Source organism: Cydia fagiglandana, chromosome 6 (genome assembly GCF_963556715.1).
Source record: "Cydia fagiglandana chromosome 6, ilCydFagi1.1, whole genome shotgun sequence".
Classification (NCBI taxonomy): Eukaryota; Metazoa; Arthropoda; class Insecta; order Lepidoptera; family Tortricidae; genus Cydia; species Cydia fagiglandana.
The window spans coordinates 10,575,475-10,596,577 of NC_085937.1; the positions used below are offsets into that span (position 1 = coordinate 10,575,475).

At 35.1% G+C, this 21,103-nt stretch overlaps 1 protein-coding gene across 1 annotated transcript; it reads right to left on the reverse strand.

Annotated features, from left to right (window-relative positions):
- Window positions 1–521: 521 nt before the first annotated feature.
- LOC134665179 (sodium- and chloride-dependent GABA transporter ine-like) lies at window positions 522–20,378 on the reverse strand. The gene is made up of 9 exons (XM_063522039.1): window positions 19,797–20,378; window positions 12,588–12,781; window positions 6,591–6,725; window positions 5,122–5,335; window positions 4,325–4,821; window positions 4,116–4,228; window positions 3,745–4,024; window positions 3,381–3,613; window positions 522–3,215 (listed from the first exon to the last, which is right to left on the reverse strand). The coding sequence occupies exons 1-9, from the start codon at window positions 20,201–20,203 to the stop codon at window positions 3,069–3,071; spliced, it is 2,220 nt and encodes a 739-aa protein (XP_063378109.1). The 5' UTR covers window positions 20,204–20,378; the 3' UTR covers window positions 522–3,068.
- Window positions 20,379–21,103: the final 725 nt, after the last annotated feature.

Genomic DNA, 21,103 nt, shown 5'->3' on the forward strand with positions numbered 1-21,103 from the left:
ATGGTATACGCCATATTTTTGTTTTATTTCTTAAACCTCAAGGCAGTTCTTCTCATGTTAATTTTTTTCATTATATCTGGTATGGTACTTTTACACTACTTTCAAGATATCTAATGTTTAATAAGTTATAATCTGATTGAGGTAATAACAGAAGTGAAAAATCTCCTTATTTTGATAAAAATGTACTTAGCAGAACAACCTTCACTAAAAATTTACCTAGATTGAACATTGCATTGACGAGTATGATTACCATTTGAATTAATTGTATGTTTACCTAGGTTATTTTTTTTAGCGAATCATTGTTCTCCTACTTATTGATACTTATATTAGAATAGTTGATATATGTAAATAAACGATTCTTTTACTGTTGTAATCTTGAATTATTTTGTATGAATAATAATTCCAATGTCAAGCCAGAGGTTTCCAATAATTTAACAATAATAGGGTCTAGAATGTATAATGTACCCATTTTCATTACTGTTGAGTGTATATGTAAGTGGTTTGTAAATAAAACATCAAAGTATTTTCAGTATTCTTGGTATTATTTCTTATACCACTAACATTGGTAACATCTCATAAGCAACTTAAATATTTACATCCCTAAATATTTACATAGCTTCATGTAGTGATACATACATTATATTCTCATCTTCTACTAAAGTATCTGTATTGTACTTTCGATTTGTAGTATTGTTTCATTTGAGGTAAATTCTTAACCACATTAAATTTATATAATTAGGCTTTAGGACTTGTAATACAGTTGACTCTCGTTAATTCGAAACTCAGGGGACTTTCAAAATATTACGAATTATCGAGAGTTTGAAATATCAAGTAGTTCGAAATTTTTGAGAGAAAAATATGAAAGTTCGAATTATTGAGTAATAAAATAATCAATTAAGATTTATTAACTGCTAATTTTTTACAATATCAAAAGGTTAGAGGTACCTACATATTTACAAAGAAGTCTAATATTAGTTTGCTTCAAAGCACATTGCTGAGACTGATCAAAAACTTTTTTTTTATCAGAAATACCTAGTGCTGGAAATGATTTTACAATAACAAATGCTCGTGCAATGATGAAGTTGAACTTGTCTCAAAATGTTAGGGTACTTACACTTACCTCTGCAATCTGATAACTTTGAATTGTCGAGTGTTTGACGCCTATGAGTTCGAATTAATGCGTCGTTTTGTTACGTAGCGATGATTTTTTTGTTCGAATTACCAAGTGCTTAAAAATGTATTGAATTATTTCGAAATATAAAGAGATTTTCTAGGGAACTCGTGATAACTCCGAATTATAGAGAGGTTCGAATTATCGCGGGTTTGAATTAACGAGAGTCGACTGTAGGTAAATTAATATAAAAAAAGTAGATCATAACATTAAGACTTATAATTGTTCGTGATAAAATCTGCAGTAAATAGTAACTGGGCATGATATGGGCAGTGTATGAGCAAACGCATATAAAGGAACCACCTTGAAATTTGCTTCTGACAAAAGGTGATTAGAATCTATCTGCCAATTACCTATGTGATCAGGGCACATGATAGGTCCAAGTTCCCAGTACAAGTAGTTTTCAATCGTGGAGGCAAAAAATACAATAAGCATTTTTTTAACCTTTTTGTATAGTGAATCATCAAGTCAACTAATTTTTTATCGATAATTTATAATCGATCAACACAACCATTTCTTACTTAGCAGTTATAATAAATACTTGAAACAGTCTGTAAGACTTTCTACAACTAATTTTAACTTTTAAGGTGCAGAGGGTTCAGTCAGCAACATTTTTGAAAAATCGTAGCGCTTTAGATCATAATATGGTCGCCAAAACATATGAATAGCAATCTTGAGGCCTTTCTCTAGTAACTTCATTGATTTGAAACCTGAGTAAACAAATTTCTCTTCATAGAAAAAAAAACTCAACATAGGTCTATATAACGCACGCACAATTTTTTCACATACCTAAACTTTTTAAATTAAATAACTGAAAATATATTTATAGAATTTTGCATATGCGGTGATGTTATTTTTGATCGTAGTCATCGATTATTCTTTTTAGTTAAAAATAACTGAACAATAATTTTCGCTACCTATCCCGGGCACGCACCGCCGGCGCCGTCCGCTCAGTGCTTAGCGAGCTGCGTTCGGAGAAGGACTGAGCTCACTGCACCTTAATTAGCCACATCACTCATATCATATCATTTTCTTAACAGGAAACTTATAACACATGGAATGTTTTTATCACAATAAACTACTTAACTTTGAACTTATAATAGCGATTAAAATTGATTCACAGCAATTTGGAATGTTACATAATTATGATCTTTGTTTGGAAATACCATAACATTTTAAAACTCGATATTTTCTTATTGAATGACCTTAACAATCGACTTTAGCCTGAGAACTATGAGAACAATACATTTTAATATTAAACGCAACTGCTTGACTTAGGTACACAACTCACGTTGTTATCTCGATTTAATCAGTAGAATGAGTGATTAGCGTTAACTTGACCGTACGGTAGGTGGTTCTCACCAATCGCACCACATGTCTCGAGTGCTAAGAAAATTGTGTCACTGCTAAACGTGATAGCAGTATTAGGTCAAGTGCCTCTACGTTCATTATAAATAAAGAAGATAATGATAGCGCGGAAAATATCTTATTCTATTATTGTCTTTGTTTCTTTTATATCTACTACTTACCTACGTTCAAAACATTTGTGTATTTAACACGCGTCGGCTCTTAATGGTGAGATTATGCCCATGTCGAAACGTGGTATTTTCGATCGTTTTTCTATAAATCGTACTTTATGCATTTAAGTAACCATTTCAAATGGCGTTAAAAAGTATATACTAGAGACAGAGGAAACTAACGATCACGACGACTGACAATGCTTTGTGTTATTTATAAATATAAAATTGTACGAGGCTGGAGTTCAGTTACCCCACCTACTTTTTATTTTAATCATTCTACTCCGACATCTCATGCACGATTCCATAAATAATCTTGGGCATATCCCCCGTTAATCGCAGCTAACAGACTGTGATGAACACTACTTAATTTTGATTTATTAGTTAGGACTAGGAAACGATGGTTGTTGGTAATAGGTAATGGTGGGCTGTTTGTCGTCGGGCGGCTCGGAGTCGGAGCCGCACACGTCACACTCGTTGACTCCACACTCGCACACTGAATTAGGGCGGATGGAATACCGCAATTTCTGCAAGATAAAATAATTGACATTAATTATCTAGCATTCTTGCGTACGCTTATATAACTTAAATTGATGACTGATTACATTTTTAGTTCTCATGCGTGATATCTATTTTCGTCAATAATCAAAACAGGAAGTTGTTGAAACGTTAAGAACGTAAAATATACGTACCTCTACTATTGTTTTTCCCGGCGCTCTTGCGACGACAAAGCATGCATAAACTGGTATGCACAATAGCGAAAGAGACGCGATGACCCAGCCGAGACCCTGCGCCCACCCAGGGTACTGGTACTGGCGGTAGCTGGGTGGCGTGTAGTCCACCAGGCTAGCGACCCATAGCGCCAGGAGCAGTGCTGGCGCCGCAATTAACCAACATATTCGGAAGTATAGCGATGGGTAACGACCTGGAATATACAAAAAGCGAGTCAAAAAGTAGCCGAAAACATCTCGCATGATTTGTGCACAACCCCTATACTGCTGGTTTCCGACTGTTGTGGGTTCATTTCACTATTGAGAAGATGAAATGGTGTCTCACCTGTCATTTGCTTGATGTTCTGGGACAGTTTGCCGGCGCCATAAAACCATGCTATAGCAACCACTTCAAAGAAGGCGAGATATGTGATACTGAGCGAGGCAGCGTAATAATCCATTAGTTGGAATACGTAGATGCCACTGTGTATGATGTGTGGTAACCCACATAGAAATGATACCACACAGACACATAGTACCAACAGTTCGTGGTAGACAAGCTTCTTCCGTATCATATCTGGAAAACCATCTTGAATTGAAGTTACTACGACTTCAACTATGGCAAACTGAAATATAAACGGTCTATTAATATTTTACTTAATTCATTTTCAATAGGTAGCTGATATAATCTTTAATGACATGAAAGCAGTCAAGTACCTGGCTGTTTAATCCTAGGCAGAGGAACATAAAGAAGAATAAGACTGCCCAAAGTTGCGATGCAGGCATCTTTGCTATTGCTTGTGGATATACGACGAACAGTAATCCGGGACCTGAAATTATTTAACATTATAAGGAACAAGGTTGATTATTTAAGGGTTGCTATAAAAGTACTGGGTTTAAGTTAGTAGTTACTAGTAAATACTTACTGTCAGCAATGACATCCTTTACAGAAGTGTTCTGTTCGAAAGCTATGTTTCCAATCGTAGCAAAGGTAAATATCCCCACGATCAGACTAGTGACGGCATTGACGAGGGATACCGCCAACGTGTCGTGCAAAAAATTGTTGTCAAATTTGTTATATGAGGCGAACATTATCATCGATCCAAAAGCTATTCCAATCGAATTGAAGATCTGCGACGCCGCGTTAACCCATGGCCTTGATGTCTTTAACAATTCCCATTCCGGCTTGAAGAAAAATCTTAATCCTTTGTCGGCGCCATCGAGGGTGAGCGATCGGCCAAGAAATACTATAATCAGCAGAAATGGAAGTGTTGTTGTGATGTACCGCACTTTAGCCGAAGATTTGATACTTTTCCACAGGGCGAAGTACACTAACAACCAAGCACAGAATAAGCAAGCTGCCAATTCCCACCGCATGCCACCGGGATATTCGATACCATCACTCATGCTTAATACCTTTTTCCTGAAAAAATTGAAGAACATAAGTACAAAACAGGTATGACATTAGAAAAATTAAATTTAAGAAACTTGATAATAGACAGATAGTAAATAGATATAATTAGCATTAAAACTTGTGGCTAGGATAGGTGAATAAGGTTTTTATCTCGTACAGATTTCTAGGTATTTTTATACTAAGTGATTCGTAGAAAATGACTTGTTATAAAAATATTGATAATAGAAACTGGAATCGTCTAAAAGATAACATTGAGGGAAATGAGACACACCATGCTTGACTCGCTTCTACAGAAAATATAAAGCTTACTCGAAGAATTGTTCTGTGGCCGTTTGAGATCCGTTTGGCTTGGTAAGATTATGCACAGGTTGCCAGCATTGAGCCGTATTCCATCGGTTATTGCAGTTAGCCCACGGGACTACTGACTTAAACGATGTGAAGAAGTAGTAAATTGCCCAGGCTATTATTACTGCGTAATATGTCGACATTAAGAACGAGATCACCACGCTTGCGATACCAGCACCTGAAAGCCGCACAAAAAAAGCTGAAGATATAGAATTAATTACGAGTACAATATTACATAATTGGTTTGTGTATGCTTTATATTTTAGGTTCTTTGCTTATATACGGGGACGCGATGTAGAACTATTTGCCATGACTACGTGTTTTTAGGATTAATATGTTATTGATAATAGCATTTAATTAAGAAAAAAAAAATATTATATCTACTTTTTACAACGACTTTTATAGTTGCATAAGTAGTAATAAGTATAAGACTTAAAGTTCTTTGGATCCTAAACAGCTCTACTCTGTCATATTTTATTTCATGCATGGGAATATGCAGAGCGTTTTTTTTTCCAAAAAGTTTCTCAGGGATTTTACAAAACGTAATTATATAAATGTTAACTATGTACCTAATACCTACCTAAATACGCATTGTATACAACATGTACATGTGATATTAGCGCCGATATACAGTGTGGAAAGATAAGTCGGGCCCTGGAGGGAAACTACCTTAAATCCTTAAGGTAGCTCATTTTACTTAAAGGAGACAATGGAATGCAGTTTTTTTTCTTTATACAAATAAAGGAATGTCTCCTTTAAGTAAAATGAGCTACCTTAAGGATTTAAGGTAGTTTCCCTCCAGGGCCCGACTTATCTTTCCACACTGTATATTTAGTACAAGGAAGAAGGTTGGATATTTATTGGAGGTACAATAATACTGTATCGCTTATATGTACCTATAGCAATTTGTATATCATTCAATTTATCTTCGCCTTGAATCATTACGTAAATACATGGGTGCGGCAAAACATGTGTTCTTTTGATATTGTTCAATTATTGAACTCGACAATAGTGTAGTGTAGATTACAAGATGTATGAGTAAAACAAATTTGTTGACTAAGAATACTAAGACGTAGACGTACAGTCAGCTGCAGAGATATTTGACTCTTCCTACAAACAAATTTCTACCCACCTACCTACGTATACTACGCTTTATAGTCGTCCTGTAAGTACTGTCCCAAAGAATTTTATCGGAAAAAATGTAGAGTTCCCTTATATGTCGATCATTACATATGGTTTAAAAGCTTTTAGTGGTGATTAACTTATAATTTAACGCCATTTGCTGTCGCAGTTTTGCACAATTGTATGTAACATTAGGAAGTCATAAAGTCCCCACTCCCTGTTCAAGATGATTTTGATCCCTAGTATATTTACTATGTTAGGGCAGAGTAGTAGGTAGGGCATATTAACGTACATTATCTTAAGTAAGTTACCTGTAAACAGAGGGCATATTTGTGAAAGTGCTCCAATTGGTCCGTGCGCAGTGTACTGTCCAATCGCTAGCTCCATAAAGAGCATAGGTACGCCACAAACTAGGAGTATTATGAAGTAAGGGATGAGGAATGCACCTGAAAAAAAGAAGATTTTGTTATTTTTACTTGCCGAAGGACACGTAAACATTGACGAATATTATAGTCGATCATTGGTAAAAAGAAAATAAAAGATGATTTCGCGAGATCAATCTCGTGGTCGTAGTCTTTCTCCAGTACCACGAGAGGAATGTTGCTTTCAAAACTTGTGAGATAATAGGCCATGGATGGAGGCATAGAGTCTAGTAAATGGTGATAATAATAACCGGCTGTCAGATGCAGTTTATTTAGTGCAAATACGAACGAATCCGTTGATTGGTAAATCCTAACTATGATGTTTGTAAATGTTAAAATATTATCGTTCGATAGACGATTAAATCGGCGTGGTCCGTGTCTCCTCTTCCACCTGATTTTAAAGCATAGCATGTCTGTAAACTGGATTCTAAGTACATGCTATAAAGATCATTACAACGAATGGCACGTTCATAACATTGTCCCGTCCTCTCGTTTCGCTAACAACGAATTGACCTACAGGAACCAGCGTAATTAACCTGCTAATTCGCCCACTGAGAATGATTGTCGTGCTCTTATATCTTTTGGTTCTGGCCTTTGTTTCTCAAATAGGTAAGCGAGTTTTCCTGTTTAGTAACAGGCTACACGTGTTTATGCCAGCACATGTTGTTATAGTTAAATGAAAATATTGTCTTTTTTTTTCGGTGTCCTTGCATGTAATATTATGGTTGACTGGTAGAAGATGCCTTTAGGCATTAAGTCCGCCATTTGTACATTTTATTTGTATTTTGTGCAAAAAGTTTAAATAAATAAATATAAGTATTAGTAAAAAATATCGAACAGGAGAGTTATGTTTGTTTGTTTAATAAATGTATAAATAGTCATATGCCTTATGGGAATATAGTCCAGAGCCGGAAACCGCTACCAACTTTTAGTATGTTGTTAGGCATAGCATTGGGTCTCCAAAACTGCCGGAAGACGGCGGCGCCGGCCATCTACTTCAGCGGAATGACGTCATCAAAATGACTCCCGCTTCGTTGCGAATATTGCATACTGCACCCAAATTATGCATAGCACATACACGTGTGGGGTATTAAATGAAAGCCAATTAAATAAACTATATTTTATTCATACAAAGTGTATAAAAATATGCAACAGTTTAAGAAAAATTTACAAAATAATAAAAATTACGTAAAAAAATATTCGATTATTTGGGTTTTGCAATCAAACCAAAAGTCGGACGATAAAGCAATGTACTACAACATTAAAGATGACGTCTCAAGCCATACACTGATATCAATAAAATCAAAATTGAACCAAATATGTGGAAATTATGCATCAAAATGTAGATATTTGCCCATACAAATGCATAAAAGTTAAAAAAGTCAAAATTGGTCATTTTCAGGATAATCCGCATAAGCTTCTAGTATGTTATTAGCAATATGACCTGGATTCTAAAACTGCCGGGAGACCATCTCTGTTGTTCCTCAGTTACAAATAATGACGTCATATAAATAATCACTGCCGAATTTCGTAAAATGTAAATTATAGCTATACCACGAGTCTCACATACACGTGAGTTACATGTAATGAAAGGTTATTAAATGTATTATCATTCACTTAAACATTGTTTCTAAAAAAAATGTACGGTTTCAGAGTTAGAAACAACGAAATACCACTTTTTATGGAAAAAGTAGATATGTATCAATTTTATAGCTAAACTAAAACCGTCAAAATTTTTTTGCATATAATATTTGAAAAACTAGTTATTCAACTATATATCACAATTTAAATTTTACATTTCCGACAAAAACTGTGGTAGGTGTGGAAAAAAAACTAAAGCGCCCCAACAATTCTACCTTAATGCGCTCATATTATGCAAAGATTAGTTCTATTTATCGAGTATTAAATGAATGAACATTACATAAAATACATGAAAACGACATTTTCGAATGGAACCATAATTAAAAAAATAATAATTTACTTGATAAGTAAGCAATATACTGTTTCTTTAAGTATCTCCTCCTTTCAAAGTCGGTTAAAATGTAGCTTTTGTGACCTGGGCTACAAAGACAAATACATTGACACCTAATTTATCAAAATCAGTTCAGTAGTTTCATGCAAACAGTACCTACACATGCACGCATAGATACCAAATTCTGCCGTAGTCGGACAAAAAATTTAAATTCAATAATTAGACCTTTACTATTATGGCCTGGCGTGGCTTGGCATCTAACATTGAAACCCTCAGGCCGTAGATGTTAGCAGGCCTAGCGGGCGTCGCCTCGATGAGTTAGCAAGATGCCTTATGGAGGCTTCGAATGATCAGAGGGGTGACCTGTATTTCGGAGGATCAGAGGGAAAATTCTGCCAGCCTTCTCAGCTCAGCCTTGAAACCCTTGCACCAATCAAGATTCCACTTTTATAAGAATACCCAACTTACCCAGAATAGGGCAGAGTGACGCTCTTTTGTGCCAGAGGCCAAGATCCTCTTTGCTTTGGGTCACTAAGCCAGTGATGTATGTATGTACGAGGCTAATCGAGGCTTTTAAATATATAATTATGTATCGCATTAAGTGAACTGATATGGCATTTACCTCGATAAGGCATTTTGTATTAGGCATGTACCTACTTACTGACATGTAACTTTACATTTCTCTAATAATGTAGCGTTAGGCCATGACAATAAGAGTCTATTTCATATTAATATTTACCGCGACTACAGCAGGAGCTGCTATCTACGTATGTAATTATGTATTTTTTACATGAAACAACTGAACTGATTTTGATAAATGAGGTGTCAATTTATTTGTTTTTGTAGCCTAGGTCACAAAAGCTACATTTTAACCGACTTTGAAAGGAGGAGATTAGGTACTTAAAGAAACAGTATATTGCTTACTTATCAAGTAAATTATTATCTTTTTAATTATGGTTCCATTCGAAAATGTCGTTTTCATGTATTTTATGTAATGTTCATTCATTTAATACTCGATAAATAGAACTATTCCTTGCATAATATGAGCGCATTAAGGTAGAATTGTTGGGGCGCTTTAGTTTTTTTCCACACCTACCACAGTTTTTGTCGGAAATGTAAAATTTAAATTGTGATATATAGTTGAATAACTAGTTTTTCAAATATTATATGCAAAAAAATTTTGACGGTTTTAGTTTAGCTATAAAATTGATACATATCTACTTTTTCCATAAAAAGTGGTATCTCGTTGTTTCTAGCTCTGAAACCGTACATTTTTTTTAGAAACAATGTTTAAGTGAATGATAATACATTTAATAACCTTTCATTATATGTAACTCACGTGTATGTGAGACTCGTGGTATAGCTATAATTTACATTTTACGAAATTCGGCAGTGATTATTTATATGACGTCATTATTTGTAACTGAGGAACAACAGAGATGGTCACCCGGCAGTTTTAGAATCCAGGTCATATTGCTAATAACATACTAGAAGCTTATGCGGATTATCCTGAAAATGACCAATTTTGACTTTTTTAACTTTTATGCATTTGTATGGGCAAATATCTACATTTTGATGCATAATTTCCACATATTTGGTTCAATTTTGATTTTATTGATATCAGTGTATGGCTTGAGACGTCATCTTTAATGTTGTAGTACATTGCTTTATCGTCCGACTTTTGGTTTGGTTGTAAAACCCAAATAATCGAATATTTTTTTACGTAATTTTTATTATTTTGCATTTTTTTCTTAAACTGTTGCATATTTTTATACACTTTGTATGAATAAAATATAGTTTATTTAATTGGCTTTCATTTAATATCCCACACGTGTATGTGCTATGCATAATTTGGGTGCAGTATGCAATATTCGCAACGAAGCGGGAGTCATTTTGATGACGTCATTCCGCTGAAGTAGATGGCCGGCGCCGCCGTCTCCCGGCAGTTTTGGAGACCCAATGCCATGCCCAACAACATACTAAAAGTTGGTAGCGGTTTCCGGCTCTGAACTATCTCTGCGACCGTTTCCCATAAGGCATGGCACTAAAACTGGCATTATGCGAGCCGAATTATTACATACTTAATCATCTGTCAAGATGTTAAAGGCCTGAATGATGAATGAAGAGTATGAAGACCCCTTCGTAATGCATTAAAGTCGTGTCAAGTGCAGCCATCATTTCGTTATATTATTGGTATACTTCAACATTTGAAGTGTAACAATCTACCAGAAAACTAAGCAGAATATCGCTACGGGTGATCAAATTACTCTTTGTATCTTATACTTAAAGAATAAAAATTTGGAAACACCACTCGAAGCCGTATTAGTGCCTAAGCAGCCTATTTAACAATAATAAAGATAATGACTAATAATCACTGGATATCTCGAGTTTGCGATATGTGAAGTATCAGTTTACCGAAGGAATCAGCTGTAATTCACACCACATTGTCGTGTAACTTAGTTTGTGTGATGGTACCTCGGTGTCAACTAGCCGCAGTTAGCGTGCTGGGACACAAACAAATCTCGGACACGATATCACGATTTGTTGAATACATAACATTTCCTACTCCACTTATCGTGATTTATCTCTAATTCGATACTGCCAAACTTACGTAGATTGATTACGATTATGACGTGTCTATTTTTACCGGAATAATAAAGATAGCATTTGTTTGAGACCATAACGTGACGGAGTGACTCAGGTGGGTTTGGTAACGTTGAGTAGTATACTTATACATATGAACTTGAATTGTTTGATTGCTCACTTTGTTGTAGACTCTAAATACTTGGCGTAGTCATACGTAAAAGTAATTTTATGAAAACAATAATATGTGTGAAAATACGATAATTTACCTAAAGTTAGGTGAAGCCTTACTTGTTCTTATGTAAATTTTTCCTATACTTATTAAGTATAGGTTTAGTAGAAGAAAGCATCCACGGTTGTTTGATTCAGTACCTACTTTTTATATTACGTACACTTACTACAAATAATACAAATACTTCGATGTTTCATTTTTCTAAAAAGGTTCATCCGATTCCTATGAGCTACTGAAGGTGATAAGGGGCGGGCGTGCAGAAGCAGAAGTAGGGAATGCAAATCGGTTATTTTTTGTATGGAAATAACCGCGGTTTCGGTTAATAACCGATTATTTCCATACAAAAAATAACCGATAAAAACCGATTTGCATTCCCTAAGCAGAAGCTTCTGCCGGTGACTATATTCTTCACACTGATAAATTAGCTTACAATACACGGCTTAACCATGTATTAAATATGTATAATACCTATTGCTTTTTTGGCTTCCTCACGTGAGGTAAAAACTATGTCGCATGAACGCCAATCATGGTGGTTTTTAGGTGCCTACTTTTGGCATGGGAACTTACGATTCTTACGAAGACGAAGTTAAAAATGTCGGAGATTATTGCCATACTCTTGGCCTTGCGTCCCGGATAGACACATTAGTAAGCAATACAAACAAGATAATGTGCCAGTAAATATCATAATAATACCTTTCATTAGTGTCAATGTCCTCATGGTCGCCTTAATTTATGATTCCGTGACATCGTGTAAGGATAATTTTTACCCAAGTGATAATAAAATGGTCGCGGAACATTCTGTAGAGATCGCGGTGCAATGCCACGAAGATCACGACGTTTTTGTCATCCTAATGAGTGATTTAGCGTCGTCCGGCGACAGCATAACTTGTTAACATTAGCGTTGAATGACTGTTAAATGGTCTGTGCAAAAATTGCGCTCGTCGCTAAAATATATCCTTAGATAACTTCGTGTACATAAGATTAACGCTTCGGAAACGAGACCGACTTTAATTTGTTTATTTTTGCGGGCAAAAATATACAAACTGCAATTGCTGTTCATTTTCGTTAACGAGTAAAACTTGGTAGTTAGTAATCTTACCTCCCCCGCTTTTGTAGCAGAGATATGGGAAACGCCACACATTGCCCAAGCCGACGGAGTAGCCCACACAAGCTAGCACGAACTGTATCTTGTTTGGCCAGAATGGCCGTCGGGGTTTCAGGTGGTCCGTTTCCGCATCCTCCTCCTCCTCATCGCAATCGCTTTCGTGAGACCCTGTGTCTTCATCCGGCGGCCTGTAATTAAAAACAAAATGTTAAAAAGTTGTTGTAGTTTACTGACGAATGAACTTTCTTCTACTACTTTTATCTAAATTCTCTTTAGCGTTGACCAATTAACCTAAAAAATTACGCACCGCTTCGTATAATTAGTATTTTCAACGAATTTCACAGTGTGTAGGTATTGACTTGAGACTTCAAAAATGTACATATGGTGGATGATGTACTCAACTCACTCTATCGGCTTTTTACATGCGTTTATTGTGAATATTTACTGAAAGTAGAGTCGCATATCGGCAAGTATACATATTTGTGAAATGCACGTGTAGGTAGTTGTGTATTTCTGTAAACGAGGTCGTCTTTAAACCGAAAGTTATGCCAAATGACATCAATTTGTCACTAGGTTCTTTAAAAAACGCCTCTCCTATAGTTTCGGACAGCTAACTCTGCATACGGTAGCTAGGTAAGGACCTTTAAGTCTTACTTTTTTCTGCTTTTCAAGTCCTACTTTACCAGAACATAACTTTTGTACCTACTACTTAATCCCCAGCGGCATGGTGCCGTAGATGCTGGCAGTATTTCCTCGCTGTACCTACTTATTATCTTTACCAATTAGATCCTAACGTCAATTAGCCCGCGTAACGATAATATTTCATTAATGATATATTTTTTTATACTTAATTGTATTATATTTTTATATATATGTGTAAATATTTGTCAATCATGATAACGAATATATCATCAAGTAAGTAAGTAGACAACGATGAGGTGTTTTAATTTGAAGTGACATGTTTACATAACTGATTAAATAGGCAGGCACCTTCTAGACTATGCGCAGATAACAACGACGACGTTAAGGTCATGCCGCTCAAATTAAAGCTTGAACTTATCCCATTTGTGCATTTGTTTGTATTTGTAATGTAGCAAAACGATGTTTTGAAATAAAATCTTATACTTAAATTTTGTGAATGTTGTTCGTATGTAAAGTCAGTCAAATATTGTATATATTATTATGTCATAGAGCTTCACTATAATAGAGCCGGAAAGTGGCCATAGAAACTCTGCAATAAATCAACGTAACCCCATCGTAGTATTTGAGTTTGTTACCATCGTCTCATGTGCCTACTGTCAAAAGTGGCAGTAATAGTTATTTGTTTTACAAGCGGGCAAAGTTGTTGTTTAACCGCTCTTGCTAATATTGACATCCGAGCAAGCGAAAGATTAAAAATTGCGAGGGTTTCAAGGCACGAGGGTTAAACAAATTTTGCCGCCGAGCGAAACAAAAATTTTCACCACACAAACGCGACGAAAATACTAACTGTAAAATATCAAATAAAATCAAATCCAAATGAACGTTATTAAATATTTATCATTGAAAAATTATCATTTAAAAGTCAATTCTACCAGCCAGCATCAGCATAAGGAAACAACTCAAAATTTGCATCAGATTACTTTGTCCCACACCCATATGTGTATAAAATGCTACTTTCTTATCAGTTTTTGTACAATCAAGAGAGCCTTTACCAGTTGGTGTTATGAAAAACATTTTTTTTGACACTTGCCATAAGATACGACCCATTTTTGGAACATGACTGGATGTTTTAATATTAGTTTTAAATGGATTAGGTATGTATTGTGTTCATTCAACACGCGGAAGAGTAATGATAGCGGCTCTACGGTAACTGTTTAACCTTGTCACTTGTTTGGTTTTAAAGATGGATAACTCGTGGTGCTGTAGATTAAAGTGACGTCATTTAGAGCTCAAGGGATTTAATTCATGCACCGGTCAAGGCATTTTTAATCGGATACTGCAAATTTTCCTATATCCGATTAATCAGTTTACCAAATTATACATAACTTTGATGGCTTGCCATGATGGCATTGAGTTATTTGTTATTTGTGTGAACTTACATGTACCTACAATAATGAATCCTTACGAAATCTCGAGATTAGAATGGATGTAGTAATTCAAAACATGTATTTAAAAAAATTAAACATTTTAGTAACTACCGAGATATCGCGTATCATTCATACCTACAAGCAACGTAATTTTCGGTTGTAATAAACAATTTCAGGCGTTAAGTAAGTAAAGAATACGTATTTCGATCATTAATCAGATAGTGATTCATGACCGTCGTTCATTGTTGATTCCAAGATAAAATGCGGGATATCGAAGTTGCAACCTTATCATTTCCAGTGAATGAAGGTCATGTCGGCCAAGGCGCAACATGTAAAGCTAATGGGATTTTAGGGGATTTTCTCGAGATGAACAAAATTCCACTTAAGCCTTGATAAGTTCGATACGTAAATACAGTGATCGTTACAAGTTGAATGCATTTTCCGTTGCAGATAAAAAGATCTGAGCGCACGTTCTTATTGATAATGAAGTAGTGTTCTCATATTTTGAGTTCTTTGCTTTTGACTTTAAGTTTACAAAAAATGCACTCAATGAAATGTATTAATGTGAAACAGATGATATATGAACCGACAATTATAATTATACGGTAATTCACTCGGCGTAACATGATGATAATTTTTTTTCCGATTTGATTGCTACATCGTGGCTACATCACTCATTCTCACATTAGCGCTTGAGTGCTTCCAGCAGTAGCTCAGAATAAGATAATTAGCGCTCAAATGGTCCAACAAGACAGTGAAATCGAAATGATCGCCACTGAGTTGGTGAAACTAAATAGTATATTTCGACACTCTCAAGGGAATCAAAATTTATAGGGTACTTACGTTGACCTAAAACTATGAAATTTGGCAAGTAATATGGTTTTACACTACAAGTGAAAAATCTGAAATCTACAAATGTGTAAAACTAAAAAAACTAAATAAGGGAAGCCTCGGTAGGCGAGTCCAAGTCGCACTTATCCAGGTTTTTTTAACGTAGGTATGTTGATTCCCGATATCAAACACATCTGGATAGATTAGGAATATTTTTTTTTTGCTTGAACGTACATTTTTCGCATTTCGCAGTTGGTTGCTCAGTATTCAATGATGGGATCAGGAAGGGGTCCATATTGGGTCGCATAATAATTGATTGTCCTAGTGTAATGTTACGCATAAAACTCATTTCGCATAATTGTTATTGTGCTGGAAATATTAACATTTCTGAAAAATTATAACACAAACCTAACCTAACCTACCCTACTCTACACAACCTATGCAAAATATTTTCGAAAATACTTTCTGTTTCAGCTGGAGAAAAAATATGCGAAAAGAGATTTATGCGTAACATTACATTATGACAATCAATTATTATGCGATGAGATAGGATCCCGATCAGGAAGATATCGAGGGAACCTCTCTTGTCTTATTAATATTATTATAGGCACATCTATAGTGATTTGTATATTTTGCTCTTGGACATTATTATTTGACGAAGCGGAACTGCTGATGGAGATCATTAAATTATCAGTCCAATATTTTAATGTTAAATAAAAGATTATTCATACAAATAAATCGCAATATTGCATCCCTAAATAGCACACTGTCTATTGCGGCGGCAGTATTGAAACAGTAGAACTGCCTTTATCTCTCTTACTCTCAACTTGTATTCATAGAGTTATCGCATTTGGGCTAATTATTATGAGTTGATTACGCGTCTTTCCTGTAGACATAATAACATAAATGGGTTAAAAGCCTAATTTTCTGGCTTAGACCCTTATGACCTAACCTTCTACTTCTTATTTTTTTTTAATTATGATCAAAGCATTAATAAAAAATATGAGTACCTACGTAGGTACCTATACCCAAATCGTGTAATAAGTTCGTGTGTCCACTTGAAAACCGTCCGTTTCCGAAATGATTATGAATTATGACCTATTTAGCCTACCTGTTGCCCTATATTGGGCCTGGAGGTTATAACAATAAGTATTAACCATTATTTTCACTGGAAAATAAGGTTTTTGTAAACGTTGAAGTGCATTTACCTATAATTGTCGCTATCTATAAAAGGAGGAAACAGTAAGTTAATAGCAGTTTATAGCTTGGAAGATGTTTGCTTTACGAAAAAGTTCCACAATATTTTTTTTAAGTAGGCAAAGGTATGTAAGCGGCAGAAAGTAGATACATTGTTTACGTATAACTTATAACACAAAACAAATACAGAGTAGTGTTTTAGTTTCATCTGGAAGTGCGATAAAGTGACTTATTGATGTCTGTTGCAATTCATAACTGATAATGTAACTTGTGAATTTGAATAAGACAAAGCAATTTATTATGTTTTAGCTTCGTCATGGTCTTGTGTAGGTAATATGAATATTATGAATTATGGGAATGGGACGTGCTGTGGTCAAGTAAAACTTATAATTTTGATGGATTTAAGGTAAATTCCTATGCCTAAGTTTTCCATCACACTAGCCTTAGTAACATATTTTTGGTAAGATCGGTTAATTGAGTCATTTAGTATATTTATATTTTCAAATCTTTAAATATATTTTTTTTATTGATTTGTGCTTGACACAATTTACACAGTCACACACAAATTAAACATAATAATAACAGCATAGGTACCTTTAGATCCACAGCGCAGGTTTTGTGATCATACAGATAACTCATCCACCTCAGGTTTTGTCAAAATAAAACGTACATTTTCACATATGTCATCCGCAACACGCATCGTCAAATTTAAAAGGAAATTGGTCATTACAAAACACACTCAATGATAAGCCATAAACCTTGTTAGGGGCAACTTCCCTTAATCGTACCATTTACTAACTCTATATGGAATTAAATACAGATTTTTTTTGGATTGACTTTAGTCATTTTTATCAATTATAAGTGGAGTTTAGTTAGGAGGTATATTGGATATAAAGTTTAATGTTATTTCACAGGTGCGCGCGCTTATGGTGGTGAGGAAGAAATAAGTATGCAGTGAAGGGAAGCAATTATAACATGAATAATCTTTGGGTTCATTTCTGCGTGTTATCATACTTATCTTTATATATATCATGACAGTCAAAAGCCACCAAGTATTAAAACCTGCGTACGAGGAGGTATCTACGTTTAAATTTCAGTTGTACGGAGTACTTTAAATTAACCGATTTCACAAAACAGTATACAATCATTTCAATTAGCAGTTCCAGTTTATCAAATGTAATGTGTGTGTTTCCAAAAGAAAGTTTTCTACTTACTATGAAAAATACCGAAATCGCTATAGGTATACTTGTCCTCTTATCAGATCCTGACCTGATGGTTATTAGTTATTAGACCAACTGAAAAGTATACCCTTCCCAAAATATTTTTCTAAATCGACTCGGCTGTTTTCAAGGAATGCTGGGAACGTACTACGTACATTAAAAAAAGTTAAATTTAAAACCTTTAACAAAAATAACCGACTTCACTACACAGTTTAAAATTATTTTATGGTCTTCAAGAACAGGTCTACTTCGCAAAATTGTAGTTATCGAGAACAAATATTGAAGAGTTCTCTCGATTTTTCCAGGATTCCGTCTTCGGACCCAGACTTCATCCTTGGGTATGATTTACAATTGAATCAATTAGAAAGCATACCCTTTAGTCAGAAATCAATGTATTTTTTAATGTATGAATCCGAGTAGTCGGTGACTTTGGTGAGAAACGACTTTACATACGCCTCTTTTTTTGAAGTTGGGTATAAATTCGCAATATTTAATTTATAATATTAGTAGCAATAGAACATTAATTGCCATTATAGAGCAAAATTTTATTCCAAAAAAAATCTTGAAAGATTGATATTTAAATAAGCAGTTATTATGCAAATTTTCCTTTGGTGGATAAGGTGTATTCAGGTAATTCCGAATACACCAAAAATAAATGGAAATAAAGGTGATTTATGGATTTAACCGACATTCTGACGTATTCAGTATTACCCGAATCGTAATTCAGTAAAAACTTGTTAAGTAAGTAATATCATTTATTATGATCGTCTATTCAAACACTACAATATATGTATGTTTGAATAAAACTCAAATATTTTGTTAATAATTATGATCCAGTCGTAAGTATATAAGTACCTTTTATTTGATCATAATATGCTATTAGTTATCGATTAATTATTGAAGGAAATACTGGAATATATTTAGCTACCTATTTTTATGTACCATCGTAATTTCCATAAAGTTATAAATATTTTGCAAAATATAAAATGAAAGATGAATAATTATTTAGCTCTATTTTTAGTTTAGTTATTAATTAGTTTTATGTTTAGTTTATGTGTTATTTTAACTATGTAATAAATTTGTTTTATCTTTAGCATACATATTTAACTCTATCTATTGTATGAAACATGAGGTACGGAGGGTACATTCCGCATTTTGCCGGTACTTACCGAATAAATGGAAAAGTACATACTATGTTGAGTTATTAATGTCACTTTTGTCTTGTTATTATTCATGCTTCCATTGTTTTCCCAATAGTGGTTGTTTGATGTACTTGCTTTTTTAATCTGGTCGACAATATTAATCTGTGTTTTTGTTTCGTAACTACACAGAATCACTTTATTTTGACATCCAGTTATAATTGATGCAAATACAAATAATTGTATTTACACAAACAAATGCGCGCTAATCCTTTAATATAGTTTATCATTTTTTAAATTAAAGTTTAATCCGTTGTTCTGATTAAAATCCATCATCAAATAGACATTGCTAGCCTCACTTATTTACTTTTTGACATACATAACTAATTCATATATACAATAACATTAAAACTCTTAACAAAGTACAAACATGATTATTTGATAAGTATAGTATAACATATCTTTGTATGTAGATACCTAGGTACAATACAAAGTAGAATATACTTATATTAACTCACGTAAAATGGTTCGACTAAGATAATACATTACATGACACGGAGTGTGAAGGTGCGAATGGTTGTTTGATAAGAGCAGTTAAATCTAAATAGGATTGTCGGGCAGGGATACCTATCGTTTCGCACAGGGTGCAGTATCGTTGTCTTCCTTTGTACATAAATCCACACATGCAAATGATAACTGATGGTCGAGAAACCATAGGCATATATATCCATTTGTTGACATACTCACGTAGGAGGTCGCACTAAATGAAACAGTTCCGTAGGCGAAGTCGGCACTCTTCTAATAACCAATTTACGCCCATCCGTGCATCCCATCCCGATTGATGCAAGAGATCTGACTGAAGGTGCTCCATATTGGTTTGTTCCACACTCGGAGCCTTCGGGGTACGGGGTCACCTGCTCATAGGGGCGCAGGCATCTGGCTGATGCTGCACCTGAAGCGGTGGACACATCTCGGAGTCTGTGTGTATCGCTGAAGCTCTTCACCTTGCGCATTTGTCCAGAGGGCGTCACGATCGGTGTGGGTGCGTTAGTATGGAGAAGCTTTGAACTTTCCTCGTCCGGGTCGTCATATTGGTCCACGTTTATTGCCACGCTGGGCACGACGGCTTCCACTGAAGATTCGGTTTTATTCATACTATCGGTTCACAGTGCCATAACTCTATGATGAATGATGTCGCGTACGTCGCTATTAGCGACGCGCGACGGCTAAATAATGAACGGACGCAAGCGAACGAGGTCGCTCTTAGCGTGGCGGACACCCGACTGTATCCGTCCGTCAATCGTAGCAATTGGTGAATAACTGCGATTCTGGGTAGTGGGGAGAGCACAGGAAGGGGGGAGGGTAGGGGGCCGCGCTTGCGCTCGGCGCTATGTGCTGGCGATGACAGTTACGTCACGGCTGCGCCTGCGATCGCGTCAGGCAAATCACATTTCATTTCAAGATAATATATTGCAAATTGTTGCCGAGCTCTTCTTTTAATCTGAACAGCGTTCGTTTAATCTTACTATTTACAAATATATTAATGCTTTAACCCTTTTAGTGGGTAACGACAAGATAAATGTTTGTGAATGTTTTTTTTTTCGCCATGATTGAAAAAAAAATATGTGTCGTGTGTAGAAAATGCAAACATTTTTGGCAAATCATTTTTTTTTCCAATTTGACCAAAACTCATACCTAAATAGTTACCTAACATTTTTTGCTCCTTATGACCTCAGGATTCTCAGGAATGATCTGTCGTGTTTCATTAGTCCACGGTGTATGTGTTTTTAAAATGATTCAGCGGGTAAAAAAAAAGTATCATTCTTTGTAGGTCTTTCTTATTTAGCCTTATAGGGCCTTACATAATCTTTCGATTGTTTATGTTTCCTTAAAATAAGACCCTTATTTTCTAAAGCCAGTTTTGACGCTTTGGCGCTTGGTATTTTCACGCACAAAAACCCACTCTTGAAAATGAATAAGAGTAAATTTAATAGTGGAAAAATTACTGTCTTGGCTGAGACTCACGGCCTCAAAACAAGACAGTATTATTTTCA

What these genes read in the sequence shown, in the direction of transcription:
- LOC134665179 (XM_063522039.1), bottom strand. Translation starts at nt 20,203, where the DNA reads ATGAATAAAACCGAATCTTCAGTGGAAGCCGTCGTGCCCAGCGTGGCA. An exon ending in AATATGCCCTCTGTTTACAG is followed by an intron (nt 5,336 to 6,590) that starts GTAACTTACTTA and finishes TGCGGCTTTCAG; the next exon opens with GTGCTGGTATCGCAAGCGTG. An exon ending in AAAGGATGTCATTGCTGACA is followed by an intron (nt 4,229 to 4,324) that starts GTAAGTATTTAC and finishes AAATAATTTCAG; the next exon opens with GTCCCGGATTACTGTTCGTC.